Source organism: Oncorhynchus mykiss, chromosome 7, assembly GCF_057628025.1.
Source record: "Oncorhynchus mykiss isolate SJ-2025 chromosome 7, ASM5762802v1, whole genome shotgun sequence".
Lineage (NCBI taxonomy): Eukaryota > Metazoa > Chordata > Actinopteri > Salmoniformes > Salmonidae > Oncorhynchus > Oncorhynchus mykiss.
Window position 1 is genome coordinate 38,872,330 of NC_143028.1, and position 21,539 is coordinate 38,893,868.

Consider the following 21,539-nt stretch of genomic DNA (forward strand, 5'->3'; position numbering starts at 1 on the left):
AGAACACGGACAGTGCATAGTCTGTGGACAATTTATCTAATTGCTATGTTTTCTTCTGTCTTGTGTGAAACATGTTTCATTTCAGCAATGGGGAGAATCCAGGGAAATTCACAATCAACCGCTGCCTCCCTCTCGAATCAGACCAGGTCAATAACTACAAAAACACATCGCAACACACACTTTCATAATCAGGACATCACGGTTACTTCATTGTGCAAGTACTGAATATGTACAACCTCCTAAATTCACTCAGTGCCAACGTGTTTGAGGATGACCGATTCAAAGAGTAAATTGACAATGGGAGAAGTTTCCCAGATGAAACAAGAAACCACTGAACTCATCACAATATGAACTAAATACTCTTGTCAGAATGCGAAAGTGAAAGTGGGGACAAGCTCACTGCATCGTGGTTTCTCAGAACACGGATGATGTATTGTGACATGGAGATTTTCATAATTTTCCTCGCCGTAATTTAAAAGACATTTTGCTATCCTCTGTTTCTGTTTGCATTATTCTGTATTGTACCTAAAGACTGCATTATAATATTGCTAGAACCAACCTCCCACAGGCTCTTCAATATGACAGTGTAACATGATGTCACTCACTGACGCTGCCTGGGAAGCCCCGTGTTTATAAATTCAATGTAGGTAAATTCCAACAGAAAAAGCTCAGAAGATCATGTCAGTCAGACATTTTTATTCTGTAAATTATTGGAAATAAGTATTTGATTTAGAAAATACTATTTTACTATTCGTTTTTTACACATAACAATTCAAATACTCGAATAAAAGTAATTGTTTTGGGCTGTATTTAAACAAAAAAAAAGGTTCAAATACACAGACAAAAGTATTTAAAATATAAAACACTCAAATACGAACTCATTTCGGCTACATTGTCATGCAGTTCTGTAACAGTAGGCCTAGAAATAGGTTAGTAGTAGTAGTTTAATCCCTGGTTAGCCTCACACCAAATCAGAAATCACCGATTAATCCCCGGATTAGGCGCGCGGCCGCTTTAAAAATGCTCGTGCCTCTCTAGCCGGTGGCATTTAAACGTTTATAGATTCATCGTAGTGTAGGCGTCACACTAGCTGCATGCGTGCCTTGGCTGGTGCTTCAATTTAGAGTTTACATTCACAGCACACACGCACTCACATACACCGAGCCATGGCTTCAGTGAGTGTGGTAGGACCAGGACAACATCGCTCGGCTCCCGACCACCAGCTAGTCTTTCATAAACTAAAGGCCGCCGGGAGGAATAAAATAACGTTACCGTGGAAATCATCCGTGGAGATCAACCTCGGGAAGAGCTCGATGACGCGGGAGTGCTGTTCGGTTTCGGCGGTATCAGCAGTCACAGCATCCCCACTAAACCCGTCCCTGACCCCAGGACAACAAGGAGCCGCAGCCGGGGTAGGAGGGGGGGATCCCGGGGTGAGGCGTGAGGCTCAGCGGGTGCTGGTGCCACGTAGTTCAGACAGAGAGAGCGACAGCAGCAGCCCTGACTGTGGAGACACTACAGCGGCGAGGGAGAAGGACACTGGTCAAAGCGGACGGAGCGGCAGCGGGAATGACTCAACCCGTGATCGAAGGAGTTCCCTGAAGATCCTTACAAATGTTATGTCAAGCACGTCAGCTAACACACAGATGACAGACGTCAAGTGTGACAGATCAAGCGCGCCAACAAACGGACACATGGGAGCACACTCACGTCGGGACCGTCCGGTCAGAAGGCGCGCATCCCACAGCCCCAATGGTCAGACCACCAGGCTGGTGACCAAAGGGGACATCGGGGGACCACCGCTGGAGCGGTTGACACAGGGAAGGACCGGGGTCGTTAAACTCGCGCGCACAGAATCCCACCGAAGGGAGGTCTGGTCAATATTTGGCGAGCAGGAGAACGCGCGCGTGCGGTTGGAGACAGGAGAGGGCCACACGTTTGGGACCAGAACCGTGACTCGGGACTGGTGCGACGTCTGTAACCAGCAGATCAGTGTTCAGCAGGCGCTCAAGTGTAAAAGTAAGTAGGGTAGGCTAGCCTCTAGGCTATGACAGTAGAATACAAATAAATTCCCACTTCTGCCAGAGGAAGATTTGCCATCTGTTGCTTTACTACCAGATGATTTGATTATGATTTGATTTGGATCTCTTTTAGTCCCCATTTTGACTAATCTTCCAAGAGTCCTTAAAAATGTAAATACTATTTATAATACAAACACATTTTCACATATAACACACTATTACAAACATACATAGTATACTGACATAATGACCCAATAAATACTCAATCTAAAAAAGATTGATTCTTCATCTACTATTGTCCCACAACATTTCTATGTATTATATTTAAATTGTTTTAAAATAATGTTTACATTTATATATTATAAGATGATAGAGATGGTTTGTGGTTGATTTGCTTTTCTGTTACGTATAGCATAATTGCTTTGACGGTGTGCTGTGACGTCATGATTTGGTGTTGAGGCTTGGATATCGACCTCATTCCAAGGTGGAGGCTGCTGGCTCTTGTTGTGACCGGATTAATGTGAAGGGCATTGTCAGGCCAGGACTAGAATAGCAATTGGTCACACTTTATTTGGATAGTCTGGATAGCCCATCTGTAGAGCATCTACAGATGGTCATACTATCAACAAACTAGGCTACATGATGATAAACAACTGCTTGCTTTAAGGTTCGGATTAGGAAAAGGGTTAAGTTTAGGATAAGGGCTAGGGACAGGGATAGTAAATAGTTGAAATGTTATTGAGAGTCTGTAGAGCATCTACATATGTACACTTCTGAGAGAGAGAGCGTGTTAGTGTGACTCTGCCAAGCATTCAGAGCTGCAGCCAGCAGCCTCCTATGGAAACCTCATTATCTTGTCCTCCCGGCCTCATCTCCCTGTCCCCCTCTCCTCCTCCAGCCTCCCTCGCCTCTGTGTCACAGCCAGAGTTGCAAGCACAGCTTTTGGATTGTTTATTATCTATTTCGCTTGGTTTGGCAACGTCAACATATTTTCCCCATGCCAATAAAGCCCATTAAAGCGAGAGAGATATATAGAGAGAGAGAGCGACATGATGGGAGCGGACAAAGATAGGCCTTGAGATAGAAGCTGTTTTTCAGTCTCTCGGTCCCTGCTTTGTGGCACCTGTACTGACCTCGCCTTCTGGATGATAGCGGGGTGAACAGGCAGTGGCTGGTTGTTGCCCTTGATGATCTTTATGGCCTTCCTGTGACATCGGGTGGTGTAGGTGTCTTGGAGGGCAGGTAGTTTGCCCCGGTGATACGTTGTGCAGACCTCACTACCCTCTGGAGAGCCTTACGGTTGTGGGCGGAGCAGTTGCCGTACCAGACGGTGATACAGCCCGACAGGATGCTCTAGATTGTGCATCTGTAAAAGTTTGAGTGCTTTTGGTAACAAGCCGAATTTCTTCAGCCTCCTGAGGTTGAAGAGGCACTGCTGCGCCTTCTTCACCACTCTGTCTGTGTGGGTGGACCAATTCAGTTTGTCCGTGATGTGTACGCCAAGGAACTTAACTTACTACCCTCTCCACTACTGTCCCGTCAATGTGGATAGGGGGGTGCTCCCTCTGCTGTTTCCTGAAGTCCATGATCATCTCCTTTGTTTTGTTGACGTTGAGTGTGAGGTTATTTTCCTGACACCACACTCCGAGGGCCCTCACCTCCTCCCTGTAGGCCGTCTCGTCGTTGTTGTTAATCAAGCCTACCACTGTAGTGTCGTCTGCAAACTTGATGATTGAGTTGGAGGCGGGCATGGCCACGCAGTCGTGGGTGAACAGGGAGTACAGGAGAGGGCTCATAACGCACTTTTGTGGGGCCCCAGTGTTAAGGATCAGCAGGGTGGAGATGTTGTTACCTACCCTCACCACCTGGGTCCCATGCCTTCATAGTGTGTGTGTGTGTTTTAACAAGAGGGGAAACAGACATGGCTCAGGTGTCATCTGCCCTACATTTAGTCTTACTGTAGGCTACTCTTTCACAATTGTTCTCTCACACACACAACCTCACACACTACTTTCTGCTCTAGATCCACAGTGCAACAACAATTCGCCACTGACTCTTCCATGACCTCCTCCACTCGTTCTCTGTCCTATGAAGGCCCTAAGTAGGCCCTATGTATGTGCTATGTCAGCATGCTCCGATGACATAGTTGGGTTGTCCTACCCGGTGCATAGAGGAGAGAGCAGGTCATCGATTAGAATGATATAACACACACCTGCACTGCTCTGGGCTGCAGAGGGTTAGACCAAGGTAGCGTGTTTGATCTGGCACTTTCTGTGGTGTGTGTGCGTGCTGAGCTGGCAGTGTCTCAGCAGCACTCTGTCATGGGAAGCTGTGACTGCAGAGGACTTCGCTATAAATGAGGGAAGGGAGGGGGGGGAGGGGGGCGGTAGCGCGAGCGAGCGAGCGAGAAGATGAATTGGATGGAATGAAGACTGGAAAGAGGGAAGAGCGGAGCAGAGTGAAAAGAGCTAGAGGAAGAAAAGAGGAGAAGTGTTGATGAGGAGAAAGGAAATAAAGGGGAGAGAGAGAGGGAACAGGGCGAGGGCGAGAAAGGATTGTTAGAGTCGAGGACAAAATGGGAGGGAGGGAGGGAGGAGAGGGGGAGAAAAGAATAGAGAGAGGCAGGAGGGAGAGTAAAAGAGTGGATGAGGGATAGAGGAATGAGAAGGGGAGAGAGAGAAGGAGCCCAGTACTGCAGTGCTCTCTGATTTAATGTGCTATCAGCAGGAGCTCACTGGAGCGAGACCAGAGACACGCTATAGCTACTGATCAACACTCTAGCAACTCTGAGTGTTATGTGTGGAGTTGTTGACAGTGCTTTATTCTAGATCCATATAGTGCAGTTGTTTATAATCTCCATAACATGCAGGTTATAATCTCATAGAGGTGTGTGTGTGTGTGTGTGTGTGTGTGTGTGTGTGTGTGTGTGTGTGTGTGTGTGTGTGTGTGTGTGTGTGTGTGTGCAGTTTCTTACTTTAACCATCCTTGGTCTTTAACTGAAGCCACACAAAATGCATTATCAATGGACAGGAACAATGGAGAGGGAGGAGTTCTTGGCTAGGGAACAAGGGTTGAATGGCGTGTTTGGGGGTATTTGTAGTGGTAATGAACTTGGCCCCTCAAGCTAAAAAAAGATTATGGCTGGGTCTTTAGGTCAGTGTAGTTTTAAAACACACACACACACAGCTCAGGGAACTGTTGCCGAGACTTTCATACCGATAAACAACTATAGTTCTCTCTTTTCTCACTCTGTAATTTATCTCAAGTGTTCCGTCTTTGTTGGTATTGTTAAATTTATAGCCGATAGAAATAACCCTCTGTTTACTCCTCTTGGAAGAGCACTTCCTGGGAATCATATGGCCTGCAGCACAATTCTCATCCATAGTTCTGTGTTCCAACAGACTTATGGTATAAGGTAACGCCAAGTAATTTATTCTCCTGAACTTGTTCAAAAGCCACACCATTCATGACTAGATTCAGCTGAGGTCTTGAATTAGGGAATGATTTGTACCAAATACAATGCTCTTAGTTTTAGTGATGTTCAGGACCAGTTTATTACTAGCCACCCATTCCAAAACAGACTGCAACCTTTTGTCAAGGGTTTTAGTGACTTCATTAGCTGTGGTTGCTGATGCGTAAATGGTTGAATAATCAGCATACATGGACACACACGCTTTGATTAATGTCAGGGGCAAGTCATTGATAAAAATAGAAAAAATATGAGGGCCTCGAGAGCTGCCCTGCAGTACACCACACTTTACATGTTTGAAATTAGAGAAGCTTCCATTTAACCTTTTCACTAGTGTTCCAAATATTTCTAACGGTCGCCCCAGTGTGAGTTGTTTTAAGCAGGTGATGTCAGAATGCACTCACTGTTCCAAAATGTGATTGTTACGCAACACAACTGTTCATTATTTTCCAACAAGTTGTATTTTCTAACAGTTTGAATTGTGGTGTGTTCCACCTCCTCATTAATTCACAGAGAAGGAGCCCATTTTACTGTTGCCAATTTGTTTGAGGCTTTACTGAGCTGGACAAACGTCTCTCTTTGATGGGAGTCCAAGCACTTCCCAGTGTTTCCGCAGATCAAGTATGCAGACATTTGCACAGTCTTGCACAAACCTTTTCCCCCTGGCACATTTTTTGGTTGGCGCTCGCATTGCCTTCATTGTTGTTTTCCTTACTTTGTCAAAAATAATTATTTGTACGTTCCTTATTTTCTGCATAATGTGTTTACTGTTTTATTCACATGTTTTCAAGTACTGGTGGCAAATCATGCATTCCGATTATTGAATAGATTGCAATGGACACCTATGATGTGTGTCAAATACTTTTTTGAAGGTTGTACTGATTATGATGAGCTAATGCTAAGCTATTTGCCAGCTATGTGTGGCGCCATGTTTGTTGACATAATACAATGTATTCTGGGTGTCACGTAAATGTCTGTTAGACTAAAGATGTTATAACAAAATGAAATGAAGGAATGGTTCACTCATCTTTCTAGTAGTGAATGATTGTGGATGACAGACCCCTTCAACATGCAAACAGACCAAACTCATCTTGTCTTTAGTTATCTTTGGTTGGCGCTCACAAACTACCCATCGTCGGATTACTTTTGATTTGTAGAAAGTGTTTTACAAAATTATTGATCGAGAACAATCATTTTTCCACGTCTCACACACTAACTTTACAAAAATATAAAATTCAAACTTGCAATGTTTTTCTTTGATTATTCATTTTTTTCCATACATGAGCACTATGGCTCACTGTTCGTTGTTGGCATGTCCTACCTAAGTTTGCCCACTTTGCCAATGAAGTAATCGTGAAAATAATTGGCAACATCAAATGGTTTATTTATATATATATATATATATATATATATATATATATATATATATATATATATATATATATATATATATATACACAGCCACATAAGCCTTCCTGTCTCTTCTATAGATGTTATATCCTTGTATAGCTACAGTGGCTTGCGAAAGTATTCAGACCCCATGGCATTTTTCCTATTTTGTTGCCTTACAACCTGGAATTAAAATATATATTTTTTTGGGGGGGTTGTATCATTTGATTTACACAACATGCTTACTTACTTTTAAGATGCAAAATATGTTTTTTTTAATTGTGAAACAAACAAGAAATAAGTTTTTTTTTTAAAGAATTTGAGCATGCATAACTATTCACCCCCCCAAGTCAATACTTTGTAGGGCCACATTTTGCAGCAATTATACTTGCATGTCTCTTGGGGTATGTCTCTATAAGCTTGACACATCTAGCCACTGGTATTTTTGCCCATTATTCAAGGTAAAACTGCTCCAGCTCCTTCAAGTTGGATGGGTTCCGCTGGTGTACAGCAATCTTTAAGTCATACGACAGATTCTCAATTGGATTGAGGTCTGTGCTTTGACTAGGCCATTCCAAGACATTTACATGTTTCCCCTTAAACCACTCAAGTGTTGCTTTAGCAGTATGCATAGCAGTATGTCATTGTCCTGCTGGAAGGTGAACCTCCGTCCCAGTCTCAAATCTCTGGAAGTCTGCAACAGGTTTCCCTCTAGAATATCCCTGTATTTAGCACCATCCACCATTCCTTCAATTCTGACCAGTTTCCCAGTCCCAGCCAATGTTCTTGGGGGTGATGAGAGGTGTTGGGTTTGTGCCAGACATGGCATATTCCTTGATAGCCAAAAATCTCAATTTTAGTTTCATCCTCCTTGATCTTCATGGTGCGGCTTGCTTGGTGGTGCCCCTTGCTTAGTGGTGTTGCAGACTCTGGGGCCTTTCAGAACAGGTGTATATATATATATACTGAGATCATGTGACACTTAAAGTCCACCAGTGTGTAATCTAACTAATTATGTGACTTCTGAAGGTAATTGGTTGCACCAGATCTTATTTTGGGGCTTCATAGAAAAGGGGGTGAATACATATGTACGAAAATCTTTTCCATTTTAGTTTATTTTTGCGGAATGTTTTGAAACAAGTTATTTTTCTCATTTCACTTCACCAATTTGGACTATTTTGTGTATGTCCAATACATGAAATCCAAATAAAAATCCATTTAAATTACAGCTTATAATACAACAAAATAGGAAAAATGCCAAAGGGGATGAATACTTTTGCAAGGCACTGTACTGCTGTATCATCAAATAAATTATGTGAGTCTCGGAAAGGGCTAATATATGAACGTTATCTGATGTTAGCAAGTTATTGATTTTGTGAACCTTATACTTGACTACTATGGGCCTGGGCCTGTCACCTGGGCCGGTGGTGGGTTTTCCAGTCCTGTGTGTGCGCTCCACCTCAATCTTCCTGTGATCCATCTTCAGTTTCTCAGTCATTTGGCTCACTTTGTCCTCAGACTCCGTCCAGGTCTCATGTGGAGATTCTACGTAGGTTACACTGTTACGTAGGTTACACTGTTACTCCTCGAGGTCCCAGACAGGGCAGATCACAAGGAAGATTGCAAACAACAACAAGGGTAGCTAGCTAGTAACCAATCTTTTTCAATAGAATTTTCAAAACTTCCCAAAACAACAAACTGAGCTCTCCCTCGTTCCGAGTTCAACAGGAAGTGGCGAAGAAGATTATTTCTGTTATCCATGGCAGACAGACAGACAACTATAATACTTAGAGCAGACATCCAGTCTAAAAGGCTGGTGACAGACAGAGACTTATAAGACCTATGACAGACGTTAAACATCTCCTTATGTCTGTCTCTCAGACACTAATCTGGCTAGTTTAGGATCACTCCTCTCCCCCTCTATCCTCACTGGCTTTCCTTTCACTCTTCCCCCTTTTCCTCTTCCTATTTCCATCTCTTTTCATCTCCACCTCCATTTTCTCTCTCCACTTCCTCTAGTCTTCCTCTACCCCGTTTTCTCTCTGTCTGTATATCTCTTTGCTCCCTCTCTCTGTTATGTTATAGTGACTGCAGTGGGTTGTTAATCCCAGATGAGGCAGCTCCTGCTGGGCGATTTAAGACTGGGAGAGCAGTCAGACGTCAGATTAACTTTTAATTGAATGTTTCTGAGGTGGCTGTCGTAGAACTACGCATACAGTACCAGTCAAAAGTTTGGACACACCTACTCCTTCATTCCAGGGTTTTTCTGTAATTTGACTATTTTCTACATTGTAGAATAGTAGCGAAGACATCAAAACTATGAAATAAACATATGGACTCATGTATTAACCAAAAAAGTCTTAAACAAATCAACATATAGTTTATATTTTGGATTCTTCAAAGTAGCCACTCTTTGCCTTGAAGACAGCTTTGCACACTTGTATTTTCTCAACCAGCTTCATGAGGAATGTTTTTCCAACAGTCTTGAGTTTCCACATGTGCTGAGCACTTGTTGGCTGCTTTTCCTTCACTCTGCGGTCCAACTCATCCCTAACCATCTCAATTGGGTTAAGGATGGGTGATAGTGGAGGCCAGGTCATCTGATGCAGCACTCCATCACTCTCCTTCCCAGTAAAATAGCCCTTACACAGCCTGGACGTGTTTTGGGTTATTGTCCTGTTGAAAAACAAATGATAGTCCCACTAAGAGCAAACCAGATGGGATGGCGTATCGCTGTGGTAGCTATGCTGGTTAAGTGTGCCTTGAATTCTTAATAAATCACAGACAGTGTCACCAGCAAAGCACCCCCATACCATCACACCTCCTCCATGCTTCACAGTGGGAACCACACATGCGGAGATCATCCCTCTCACAAAGACATGGCGGTTTGAACCAAAAATCTATAATTTGGACTCATCAGACCAAAGGACATATTTCCACCGGTCTGATGTCCATTGCTCGTATTTCTTGGCCCAAGCAAGTCTCTTCTTCTTATTGGTGTCCTTTAGTAGTGGTTTCTTTGCCGCAATTCGACCATGAAGGCCTGATTCATACAGTCTCCTCTGGACATTTGCTTGAACGCCAAAGATTTATTTGGGCTGCAATCTGAGGTGCAGTTAACTATAATGAACTTATCCTCTGCTACAGAGAGAACTCTAGGTCTTCCTTTCCAGTGGCGGTCCTCATTAGAGTCAGTTTCATCATAGCACTTGATGTTTTTTGTGACTGCACTTGAAGAAACATTCAAAGTTCTCAACATTTTCCACATTGACTGACGTTCTTGTCTTAAAGTAATGATGGACTGTCGTTTCTCTTTGCTTATTTGAGCTGTTCTTGTCATAATATGGACTTGGTATTTTACCAAATAGCGCCATCTTCTGTATACCACCCCTACGCTGTCACAACACAACTGATTTTGCGTGAATGCATTAAGAAGGAAATCAATTGCACAAATAAACGTTTAACAAGGCACACCTGTTAATTGAAATGCATTCCAGATGACTACCTCATGAAGCTGGTTGAGAGTGCCAAGAGTGTGCAAAGCGGTCATCAAGGCAAAGGGTGGCTACTTTTAAAAATCTCATATATTTTGATTTGTGTAACACCTTTTTGGTTACTACATGATTCCATATTTGTTTTTTCATAGTTTGGATGTCTTCACTATTATTCTACAATGTAGAAAATAGTAAAAATAAAGCTATTAAATATAGATTTGATAAAAAGAGTACCTCGACCACTCAAGAACATTCGCTGTCTTCTTGATAAGCAACTCCAGTGTAGATTTGGCCTTGTGGTTTAGGTTATTGTCCTGCTGAAAAGTGAATTCATCTCCCAGTGTCTGGTGGAAGCAGACTGAAGCAGGTTTTTTCCTCTAGGATTTTGCCTGTGCTTAGTTCCATTACATATTTTTTTTAATCCTGAAAAACTCTCCAGTCCATAACGAATACAAGCATACCCATAACATGATGCAGCCACCATTATGCTTGAAAATATGCAGAGTGGTACTCAGTAATGTAATGTGTGGTATTGGATTTGCCCCTAACATAACTTTTTGTCCTGAATACAAAGTGTTAATTGCTTTGCCACATTTTTTTTGCAGTATTGATTTAATGCCTTGTTGCAAACGGGGTGCATGGTTTGGAATATTTGTATTCTGAGTTCCTTTTCACTCTGTTTTTTAGGTTAGCATTGTGGAGTAACTACAATGTTGTTGATCCATCCTCACTTTGATCATATCACAGCCATTAAACTCTCTAACTGTTTTAAAATCACCATTTGTCTCATGGTGAAATCCATATATGGTTTCCTTCTTTTCTGGAAACTGAGTTAGAAAAGGACCCCTGTATCTTTTTTTTTTACCCATCTACCAATACTATAGGTGGCCTTCTTTGCGAGGCTTTGGAAAACCTCCCTGGTCTTTGTGGTTGGTTCTGTGTTTGAAGTACGGGGTATGTATGGGGTACAAAGATGAGGTAGTCATACAAAAATCATGTTAAACACTATTATTGCAGTCCATTCAACGTACTACGTGACTTGTTAATCAACGTTTTACTCCTGAACTTATGTAGGCTTGCCATAGGAAAGGGGTTAAGTACTTATTGACTCAAAACATGTCTGCTTTTCATCTTTAATTAATTTGTAAAAAATATCTAAAACATTAATGAATTTTTACATTTTGGGGTAGTGTGTGTGTGTGTGTGTGGGGGGGGGGGGGGTTCTAAAAAAATCTGTTTAATCCATTTTAAATTCAGGTTGTAACAAAAACAAAATGTTTAAAAGTCCATGGGAGTGAATACTTTCCTGAAGTCACTGTAACTTCCAAAATAAAGGAAACACCAACATAAAGTGTGTTAATAGGGCGTTGGACCACCACGAGCCGCCAGAACAGCTTCATTGCACCTTGGTATAGATTTTACAGTGTCTGGAACTCTATTGGAGGGATGCGACACCATTATTTCATGAGAAATTCCATCATTTGGTGTTTTGTTGATGGTGGAAAACACTGCCTCAGGCGCCGCTCCAGAATCTCCCATCAGTGTTCAACTGGGTTGAGATCTGATGACTGAGACACACACACACACACACACATTTGAAATGCTTTATTTGAATCCACCAATCAAATTTACCAAAAATATTATCCAAACATTTCAAAGGCACCTCCTTCTCAAAACGGCTAGGCTGCCCACGACAGCTGAAACAGAGCCGTACCTAGCCAACTGATTTGCCCTAGTTTTTGTCAGGCCCGCAATCTGCAAATCTGTGTACGTTACCGAGACTGCCAAATATCAGCGCCACCAGCTTGCGCCTACACCCGAGGCTGTCCAAGCGTGCCACGAGTGGTTGGCATTTTAAGCAGCTTGTTGGTAAAGGCCTTCTCCATGTAGCCGTCCAATGAGCAGCCCACTTCCAAAAGGAGCACCTCCCCCTGGCCTCCACCCACAACAAGAATATCTGGCGTGTTTGGCCCACAGGAAAACACATCATCAACCACATCAAACCAGCTTCCCCTTACACAAGAATGTTTCTTCACGTGTGCTGTTGGTGAGACTACTCGTCTCACCTCGTTTGCTGTCAGGTCGATTAGGTGGTAATGTCCAACAATGTACAAATCCTTGTATGAACAGCAGCCATTCATAATCCATGACGTTTCACTCATGTAGAATACAAAATGGGTCATGGTTTGCAGGGTACCAGAGTGCTAGATTATATTTTGTTGGGAGAACTTGCAGCCTTGCCTTAACAGTAAAGACGACACACACACACACACACACACTTTAAACCCCCAATGCTCCTTTGAGACCCCTCTTTCAAAGTCCCTGAGATGGCTTTGTTTATTTATTAATAACGTCAAATACAAACATACACATACGAACAACAACTTACAGACGCACAAACAACGACGACATCTCCTCTGCCCAGGCCTGCATGCTCACATCTCCATCCCTAGGGCCTGCATTATTGTTTGCCTTAGATTGTACCAATGTGTTTATCTCGGTCGCCCATGCTGTTTCAATATTTAAATCATTCAATTTTTCTATTGTGTTAATGATGGCGGATTGATTGATTGATTTCCAAATGTTTTATATACGTTTTATTCAAGATGAGGGATGAGAAGAGACTAGTCCATCCCATCGGGTATTTCGCTACACTTCCAATTTGTCATGTCTTGAAATATTTGGACAGACGAATTAAAAGTAATTTTACATTGTAATACTTCTGACAGCCAACTTTCTAGCTCCGCCCATAACTTTTGGACTTTATAGAATTCCCCAGAAAGCATGGATTATTGAATCATTCTTAGTTTTACACTTAAGACATGACCTGTACATTGGAGGGCCTTGGTGTAACATAGCCAACAGGTGAAGGTGCTGCCTACTAAATTACCTGTTGGGGCCGGCAAAAAAGGGCAGTGGGGAAGATCAGGAAATATGAGATGCAGGGGGCGGGGTGTACTGACCCCAGAGCTGTGCTGACCCCAGAGCTGCGCTGACCCCAGAGCTGCGCTGACCCCAGAGCTGCACTGACCCCAGAGCTGCGCTGACCCCAGAGCTGCGCTGACCCCAGAGCTGCGCTGACCCCAGAGCTGTGCTGCTGTGGCTGGTGCGGGCTCCGCTCACACTGGACCATGTAATATAGGGTGTGGACGTCAGGAGGGTGCTATGTACAGTGGACAAGAAGGGGGGCTTGGTTCTAACTTTCTAGGTCCGTTAAAATGAAGTGAAGTTTTTGCTATTAATTATGTAACTATTTGGGATTTATTGATACCGTTTTCCACCAATTTCTATAGTGGACCCTTGTGCAAAACTGAGTCAAAAGTATTTTTTTAAATCAACCAAGCATGAGAAGACTTTGCTTTTGTTTTGCTTGTCAAATAGGTTGTCAATTTGTCAGTTAGGTTGTACAGGGTGAATACGTGGTCTGTCGTACGGTCATTTGGTAAAAAGACAATTTTGTTATTTGCCTCAGAACATTTATTTTCACTGAGGTGTAGAAGTTGTTTATGGTAATGCCGGGGATTTTCCCAAGGATGCTGTTGAGTCATATCCCACTGTAGTTATTGGGGTCGAATTTGTCTCCTTTTTTTGTGAATTGGGGTCATTAGTCCATGGTTCCAAATATTGGGAAAGGATGATGTTAAAGAGTTTAAGTGTAACCAATTTGCTGTCTGGATATTTTATAATTTAATTTAGGATTACCATCAAAACCACAGGCCTTTTTGGGTTGGAGGGGTTTGTAGTTTGTTCTGTAGTTTAACCAATGTAATTGGATAATCCAGTGGGATCCGGTAGTCTTTAAAAGCTGATTCTAAGATTTGTAATTGATCATGCATATGTTTTTGCTGTTTGTTCTTTGTTATAGGGCCAAAAAGATTGGAGAAGTGGATTTGGATTAATGTCTCTCCATGTTGTTGTTTGTTAAATAAGTTCAAATTTTCCCAGAAGTGGTTAGATTCTACGGAATCTTCAATTACATTGAGCTGGTTTCTGACGTGCTGTTCCTTCTTTTTCTTTAGTGTATTTCTATGCTGTTTTAGTGTTTCACCATAGTGAAGGTGTAGGCTCAGGTTTTCTTTGTCTCTGTGGATAGGTTTCTCAATTTATTTCTTAGGTTTTTGCATTCTTCTTCTTCTATCTTCTCTCTGCTTTCTCTCCTGTTCTCTCTCTCTCTGCTTTCTCTCCTGTTCTCTCTCTCTCTCTCTCTCTCTCTCTCTCTCTCTCTCTCTCTCTCGCTCCTGTTCTCTATCTCTCTCTCTCCTGTTCTCTATCTCTCTCTCTCCTGTTCTCTATCTCTCGCTCTCCTGTTCTCTATCTCTCCAGGGAGGCAGGCAGGCAGGTGTGGGGTCGGCCTCTGGTCACTGCTCCCACAGGAAAAGATGTGGAGTGACACTGCCACTGAACACAGCATGCAGGTTGACAAGCAGGGGACATTTGAGCAGAAACAACCATGAATTAGTTAAATACAGAACGAACACTGAAAGCAGAGAAAATAGGAGATCAACCGCCCTTCTCGTGCAGTGAGCCTGTTTATTTTGGCCTGTAGCGATGTGTGTCACTGTTGCATTAGGCCTTACAAAGCTCTCTCCGTTGGTACCTAGCTTATGGAGATAAATCACCTTCTATACTCTACCTATTCCCTTCCTATGCCCTCCCTACAATATAACCTCTGTCCTCCCCTACCCTTCATATACCGTGTCCCTTTCCTATGCTCCCTACCCTAAACCCTATGCCCTCCCCCATCTCCTACACAGTGCCGGCCTTGTCCTCAGCAGCAGCCATAGTAGTATGACTGGGTGTTTCTTTCTCAAAGCTCCATGGACTCCAGCAGAGGAAGTAGAGTGTGTTAATATCTCTTAGCTTCCTGTACTAATATACCACTGCCACCAGCATAGCTACGAATGTCTAACATAACCCCTCCTGACCACGCTAATCTCATCTGAGCAGAGAGTTTAACATTGGGCCAGCCAGGCAGGAAGACATTTTTAAAGTGTGTGAAGGTTGGTTGTATGTGTCCGTCATAGAGAAGTTGCTGCCTCTGAGCTTTCAATTCACCCCTTCATGATTTAAAAAAAAAAAAAGTTTTATTTAGCCATTATTTAACTAGGCCAGTCAGTTAAGAACAGATTCTTATTTTACAATGACGGCCTACCCCGGCCAAACCCAGACGACAGTGTGCCAATTGTGCGCCACCCTATGGGACTCCCGATCACGGCCGGTTGTGATACAGCCCAGGATCGAACCAGGGTCTGTAGTGACGCCTCTAGCACTGAGATGCAGTGCTTTAGACCGCTGCACCACTCGGGAGCCCCATAAAATGATGAGTGTATGGCATGCATGGTTAGGGTTGAGCCAGGGTGGACATGGAGCTAGTGTTAGGGTTATGGCTAGTGTTAGGGTTGAGCCAGGGTGTGGACATGGAGCTAGGGTTAGGGTTATGGCTAGTGTTAGGGTTGAGCCAGGGTGTGGACATGGAGCTAGGGTTAGGGTTATGGCCAGTGTTAGGGTTAGGGTTGAGCCAGGGTAGACATGGAGCTAGTGTTAGGGTTATGGCCAGTGTTAGGGTTAGGGTTGAGCCAGGGTAGACATGGAGCTAGTGTTAGGGTTATGGCTAGTGTTAGGGTTGAGCCAGGGTGTGGACATGGAGCTAGGGTTAGGGTTATGGCTAGTGTTAGGGTTGAGCCAGGGTGTGGACATGGAGCTAGGGTTAGGGTTATGGCCAGTGTTAGGGTTAGGGTTGAGCCAGGGTAGACATGGAGCTAGTGTTAGGGTTATGGCTAGTGTTAGGGTTGAGCCAGGGTGTGGACATGGAGCTAGTGTTAGTGTTATGGCTAGTGTTAGGGTTATGGCTAGTGTTAGGGTTATGGCTAGTGTTAGGGTTATGGCTAGTGTTAGGGTTATGGCTAGTGTTCGGGTTATGGCTAGTGTTAGGGTTATGGTTATGGCTAGTGTTAGGGTTGGGCCAGGGTGTGGACATGGAGCTAGTGTTAGGGTTATGGCTAGTGTTAGGGTTGAGCCAGGGTGTGGACATGGAGCTAGTGTTAGGGTTATGGCTAGTGTTAGGGTTAGGGTTGAGCCAGGGTGTGGACATGGAGCTAGGGTTAGGGTTATGGCCAGTGTTAGGGTTATGGCTAGTGTTAGGGTTATGGCTAGTGTTAGGGTTATGGCTAGTGTTAGGGTTATGGCTAGGGTTAGGGTTGAGCCAGGGTGTGGACATGGAGCTAGTGTTAGGGTTATGGCCAGTGTTAGGGTTAGGGTTGAGCCAGGGTGTGGACATGGAGCTAGGGTTAGGGTTATGGCTAGTGTTAGGGTTAGGGTTGGGCCAGGGTGTGGACATGGAGCTAGGGTTAGGGTTATGGCTAGTGGTTAGGGTTGAGCCAGGGTGGACATGGAGCTAGTGTTAGGGTTATGGCTAGTGTTAGGGTAATGGCTAGTGTTAGGGTTATGGCCAGTGTTAGGGTGTGGACATGGAGCTAGTGTTAGGGTTATGGCTAGTGTTAGGGTTGGGGTTGGGCCAGGGTGTGGACATGGAGCTCGGGTTAGGATTAGGGTTGAGCCAGGGTGGACATGGAGTTAGGGTTAGGGTTAGGGTTGAGCCAGGGTGGACATGGAGCTAGGGTTAGGGTTAGGGTTGAGCCAGGGTGGACATGGAGCTAGGGTTAGGGTTAGGGTTGAGCCAGGGTGGACATGGAGCTAGGGTTAGGGTTAGGGTTGAGCCAGGGTGGACATGGAGTTAGGGTTAGGGTTAGGGTTGAGCCAGGGTGGACATGGAACCTAGGGTTAGGGTTAGGGTTGAGCCTGGGTGGACATGGAGCTAGGGTTAGGGTTGAGCCAGGGTGGACATGGAGCTAGGGTTAGGGTTAGGGTTAAATATAAAACATAAGGAAGTGGTTAAACTGTTATGGCTGCCCGGGGATGCATATCAACAAGTGATATTGTTTTCACGTAAGAGCCTCCTATATCTGTTACTAACGTGTGTGTGTGTGTGTGTGTGTGTGTTTAGGCTGGTGCAGTTCTCCTGTATGTGTGACAGATCTGTGGGGAGTTTTACTCAGGCTAAATTTAGGGTGCCCTTGACAGGTCCTGGGACTGCTCAGAGGTGTGTGTGAACCGCCTTGTCTTAAAGGATGTTAAAGGGAGGAGGAGAGGGCACACAGCAGGCGTTCCAGCTACAGCAGAGACCAGTGCTTAAAGGGATACTGCGGGATTTTGGCAATGAGGCCGTTTATTAGGGTTGGACGGTATCCAGATTTGCATATCGTCACACCATCCTTTTCTCACCCCGGGATTCATGGTATTACCGGTTTAGTACACAAGTGAGTCCAAAAGGGGGATGTGCATCTCCATAGTAGTGTATAATATAGATTATTATGTCATATAGGTGTGTGTGTGTCTGTCTGTGTGTTTCTTTTTAATGTTCATTAATGGTGACATTTACATGCAGTGTAAAGAAGTGTGTGATTGATGAGGGCTGGAACATCCTGTGTCTCCAAACTCCTCAGGCTCAGAAGTAGGGCAGCCCTCTCTCTTTTCTCCAGCGCATATTAATAGCCATTAGAGTGTGTATCATATACACCAAGATACGCACGCAGACACACACGTCACAAAAACACACACACACACACACACACACACACACACACACACACACACACACACACACACACAGCCGGTGCGATGCATGTAATTTACAATAATACGATTTCCCACCATCTCTGTGATGTTTTGTGGTGAATCATTTCAGTTCATCAGGCTATGACACACACACACACACACACACACACACACACACACACACACACACACACACACACACACACACACACACACAGAGAGAGAAAGAGAGAGAGGGACATTCATTTGGGCTCTGTCTCTTTAAGCTGTTTGCTGCTGCAGAGTGTGTGGGTGCTGCAGCAGAGGCACTGAGAGAGAGAGAGAGAACGAGAGAACCCCGGAGTCCGTCAGCTACAAAACAAGTGAATGAGAGAGAGATATTCCAGTGGAGGGGACAGGAGAAGCGTGAGGGTAGTGTTACGTGTGGGCAGTAAGGAAGCGGTTGGCAGAGGAGGAGGAGGAAGTATAGGCAAGCTGAGGTTTGAGGACTTTGAAGGGTAGAGGTGTGTGTGCGCGAACTAGCGGAGTGGTACAGGAGGAAGGGGTGTTGATCATGAGTGTGTGTATGTGTGAGGTAAGAGCTGTGTAAGTGTGTGTTAGGTGTGTGTGTGTGTGTGTGTACGGGGTGGCAAAGCGAGAGGTGGACGGGGTGCTGGTTCGGAGCGTGGCACAGCTGGGCGAGTGGTGGCGCTGGGATGGCGGGCACTGGGGAGGCTGGCGAGCTGGCAGCCCTCGGACCGACAGGGAGCCCCTCAGCCGCGGGCAGGAGAGGGGCAGAGGGCACACGCCAGGGAGCGCTGTTGGGCTTGGGTACAGGACAGCGCCCGCAGGGTGGTGCCATGCTCCCAGACAGGCACAGGTAGCGCCGTTGGTTACGGGGCGGCGGGTAGAGGAGGGGGAGCGAGCGGGGGAGGCGGGGGAGAGCGGTGAGGGTGTGAGCCAGGTAAGAGCTTCTCAATCCTTGTCTCTGCGTGTGAGGGCTGAGGTGGGTGGTGAAGGAGAGGGGGAGTTGGGGGGTGAGGATGGCGATATGGGCAGTGCGTGTTTCGGTCAGGTGTCCAGGCGTTTGGGCCGGCTGTTACGGCGCCTGCCCAAGTCTCGCTCCTGGAGTGACGGACTTCGGATGCTCCGCAGAACCAGCTCCAATGGATCACTCATCAACTCTTCCTCAGGTATGGAGGGAGGGAGGGATGGAGGGAAAGAGTAAGAGAAGATGGGGGATGGATAGGAGTGTCAGAAAGAGTGGGGAGAAGATGACGAGATGTGGAAGATGATAGGATTTACAGGGGATGACGGAGGATGAGGAGACTGGACAAGCGGTAAGAGCAGAGGAAGAAAAGGATACAGGGGAGAAAAGAGGGAGGCGGTGGGTGTATTGTTACATTGTGTGTCACAGGGGACAGCTCTGCAATGACCATTTTGTATGCTGGTACTCTGAATCTCTCTCTCTCTCTCTCTCCCCCTGTCTATCTCTCTGATCTCTCTCTCTCTCTCTCTCTCTCTCTCCCTCTATTGTGTTGCGTAAATGTGTGGGGATGAATAGATAGAGGGATACAGAAAGAGAGTCATCAACACAGTGGAGCTTCTGGAACTCTTCCCCCAAACAGGGCATAGGGATTATCCACACACTGTTCAGTGAACCGACTCCCCTCCACTGGCAGTGTTCTATCACAGGCCATCCAGGTCATGCATATTCTACGTCTCTGAATGTCAGCCCCTGATAAATGTGTTATATTAAACCTGATCTGTAAACTGATGGGACGATACCATAAAACCAGATTATAGACGCCCGCCTGTGGTCTGTTGGGGGAATATGATATTTGAGCTGGCTGTTGTAGGGGCCCGGGAATGGAGTTTTTAGCATCGACCCTAGCGTGTGTTTGTTCCCAGAGAAAGGGGGACGACTGACGCAGTTGTGTCGACTGATAAATATAGATGGCACAATGGTAGGAGAAATAACGTAATAAGGAGAGCCAGATCGATAGATTTACATAGGGAAAGAAGAAAAGAGACTGACGTGTTTGTGTGTGTGCGCCCATGCATTTGTGAGTGTGTGGACCATTTTACTTCAACGGTGGCAGGATAGCCACGCGGTTGAAGAGCTTTGGGCCAGTTACCGAAAGGTCGCTGGTTCGAATCCCCGAGCTGACTTGGTGAAAAATCTGTCGACGTGGCCTTGAGGAAGGCACTTAACCCTAATTGCTCCTGTAAGTCTCTCTGGATAAGAACGTCTGCGAAATGACTAACAAGTAAAAATGAAAGGGTGTTTTCTTCTAGACCTGTCTGTGTAGGGCTGATAAGGTCCTGACCAGAACTCATCACTACACCTGTGTGATGCCACAGCCTCTAGAGACTCCTATATCAATCAGGGCTAGTGGAGAAGTTTAAATAGCTCAGTTTAAGAGCAGTTTAAATAGCCTAAAGAGCTCCTTCAGATTCCACAGTTCCTTTTCTACTTAATCATAGATCATTGCATCAAAACATGGAATTATCTGAAATGAGTCTTTATTATTGGCTGACTTCTCTTCTCCTCTAGCTGTCATTGACATGATTCTGTGTACCAGGGCTTCTGTGTTGACCTAACTAACTGACCAAGATGGCGGATGGAATCCCGTCATCTTCCGGCCCCACCTCCCCTGCTGTCCCCCACTCTGCTTTACAAATAGAACTGTTGACTTGCTGCTTCTGTTGTCTCTGGTGTCCTCCTGTCTAAGGGCCCCAGGGGCCAGAAGTTTTTTTTCTCAGGAAAACCTCCTGGCCTCCAGTCGCTGTGTGTTTTAGTGTGTTTTTCTCATTGGACTGCTGCGTTCCTCTGCCCTGACACGCTGGTTATATCTGGTGTGTGTGTGTGTGTGTGTGTGTGTGTGTGTGTGTGTGTGTGTGTGTGTGTGTGTGTGTGTGTGTGTGTGTGCACGCGCCATTTCATACCATGAATTCTGTCTGAAAAACATTGATCTGGTATATTTAAATCCTATTGTGTTACTATTGAATTCTTAGTATTAAAAAGTGTTTTGCATGGTCTCGTAAGCACGTTGTGTTCCTCACATGTGACAAATGCAATTTCACACACCTTTCATCCATCTCTCACAACATCTCCCTTTCATTGGCTATCTCTAGTTCTCTCAAAATCTGCCCCCTGTGTGTGATTTGGCTAGCTGCGTTTTCAGGGGGTCTCTCTGCTGTGTGTGATGTCAGCTGTAGACAAGCACACAGATGCGTTCGACATGTGTGTTCTGTTAGATAATGTCCTGGCCTTCTCTCCTCTGTTGCCTGGGAGACGGGGACAGTTCTGTGTTTTGGTTTGGCCTCCTGTGGGAGCTGTAGCCTGTAAGAACTGAGGAAGGAAGGAGTGGTAGGGAGATTCAAATTGGTGTTACTGTATCCAGCAGGGACCAAACACACACACACACCGGAGCTTCAGAGGGGGATAGCAGACCATTTTGGTTAAGCTTAAGGGTTTGTTGACTTTGGCTGGTGTAGGCGGGTCAGAGCACGAGCTGTTTATTCAGGCTTTATCCAGGCTGGGTGACGGCTGGTGGGCACAGATGGATG

General features: G+C 45.0%; 1 protein-coding gene across 2 annotated transcripts in view; it reads left to right on the top strand.

Annotated features, from left to right (window-relative positions):
* The first annotated feature begins 393 nt into the window (after positions 1–393).
* The window catches only part of LOC110527847 (ras association domain-containing protein 5), a 54,901-nt gene continuing 33,755 nt past the window's right edge, over positions 394–21,539 (top strand). For both annotated transcript variants that reach the window (XM_021609400.3, XM_021609401.3), the window contains exon 1: positions 394–2,019. In XM_021609400.3, coding sequence (XP_021465075.2) covers positions 1,167–2,019 — 853 coding nt within the window. In that variant the 5' untranslated portion in view covers positions 394–1,166. The remainder of the gene's footprint in view (positions 2,020–21,539) is intronic.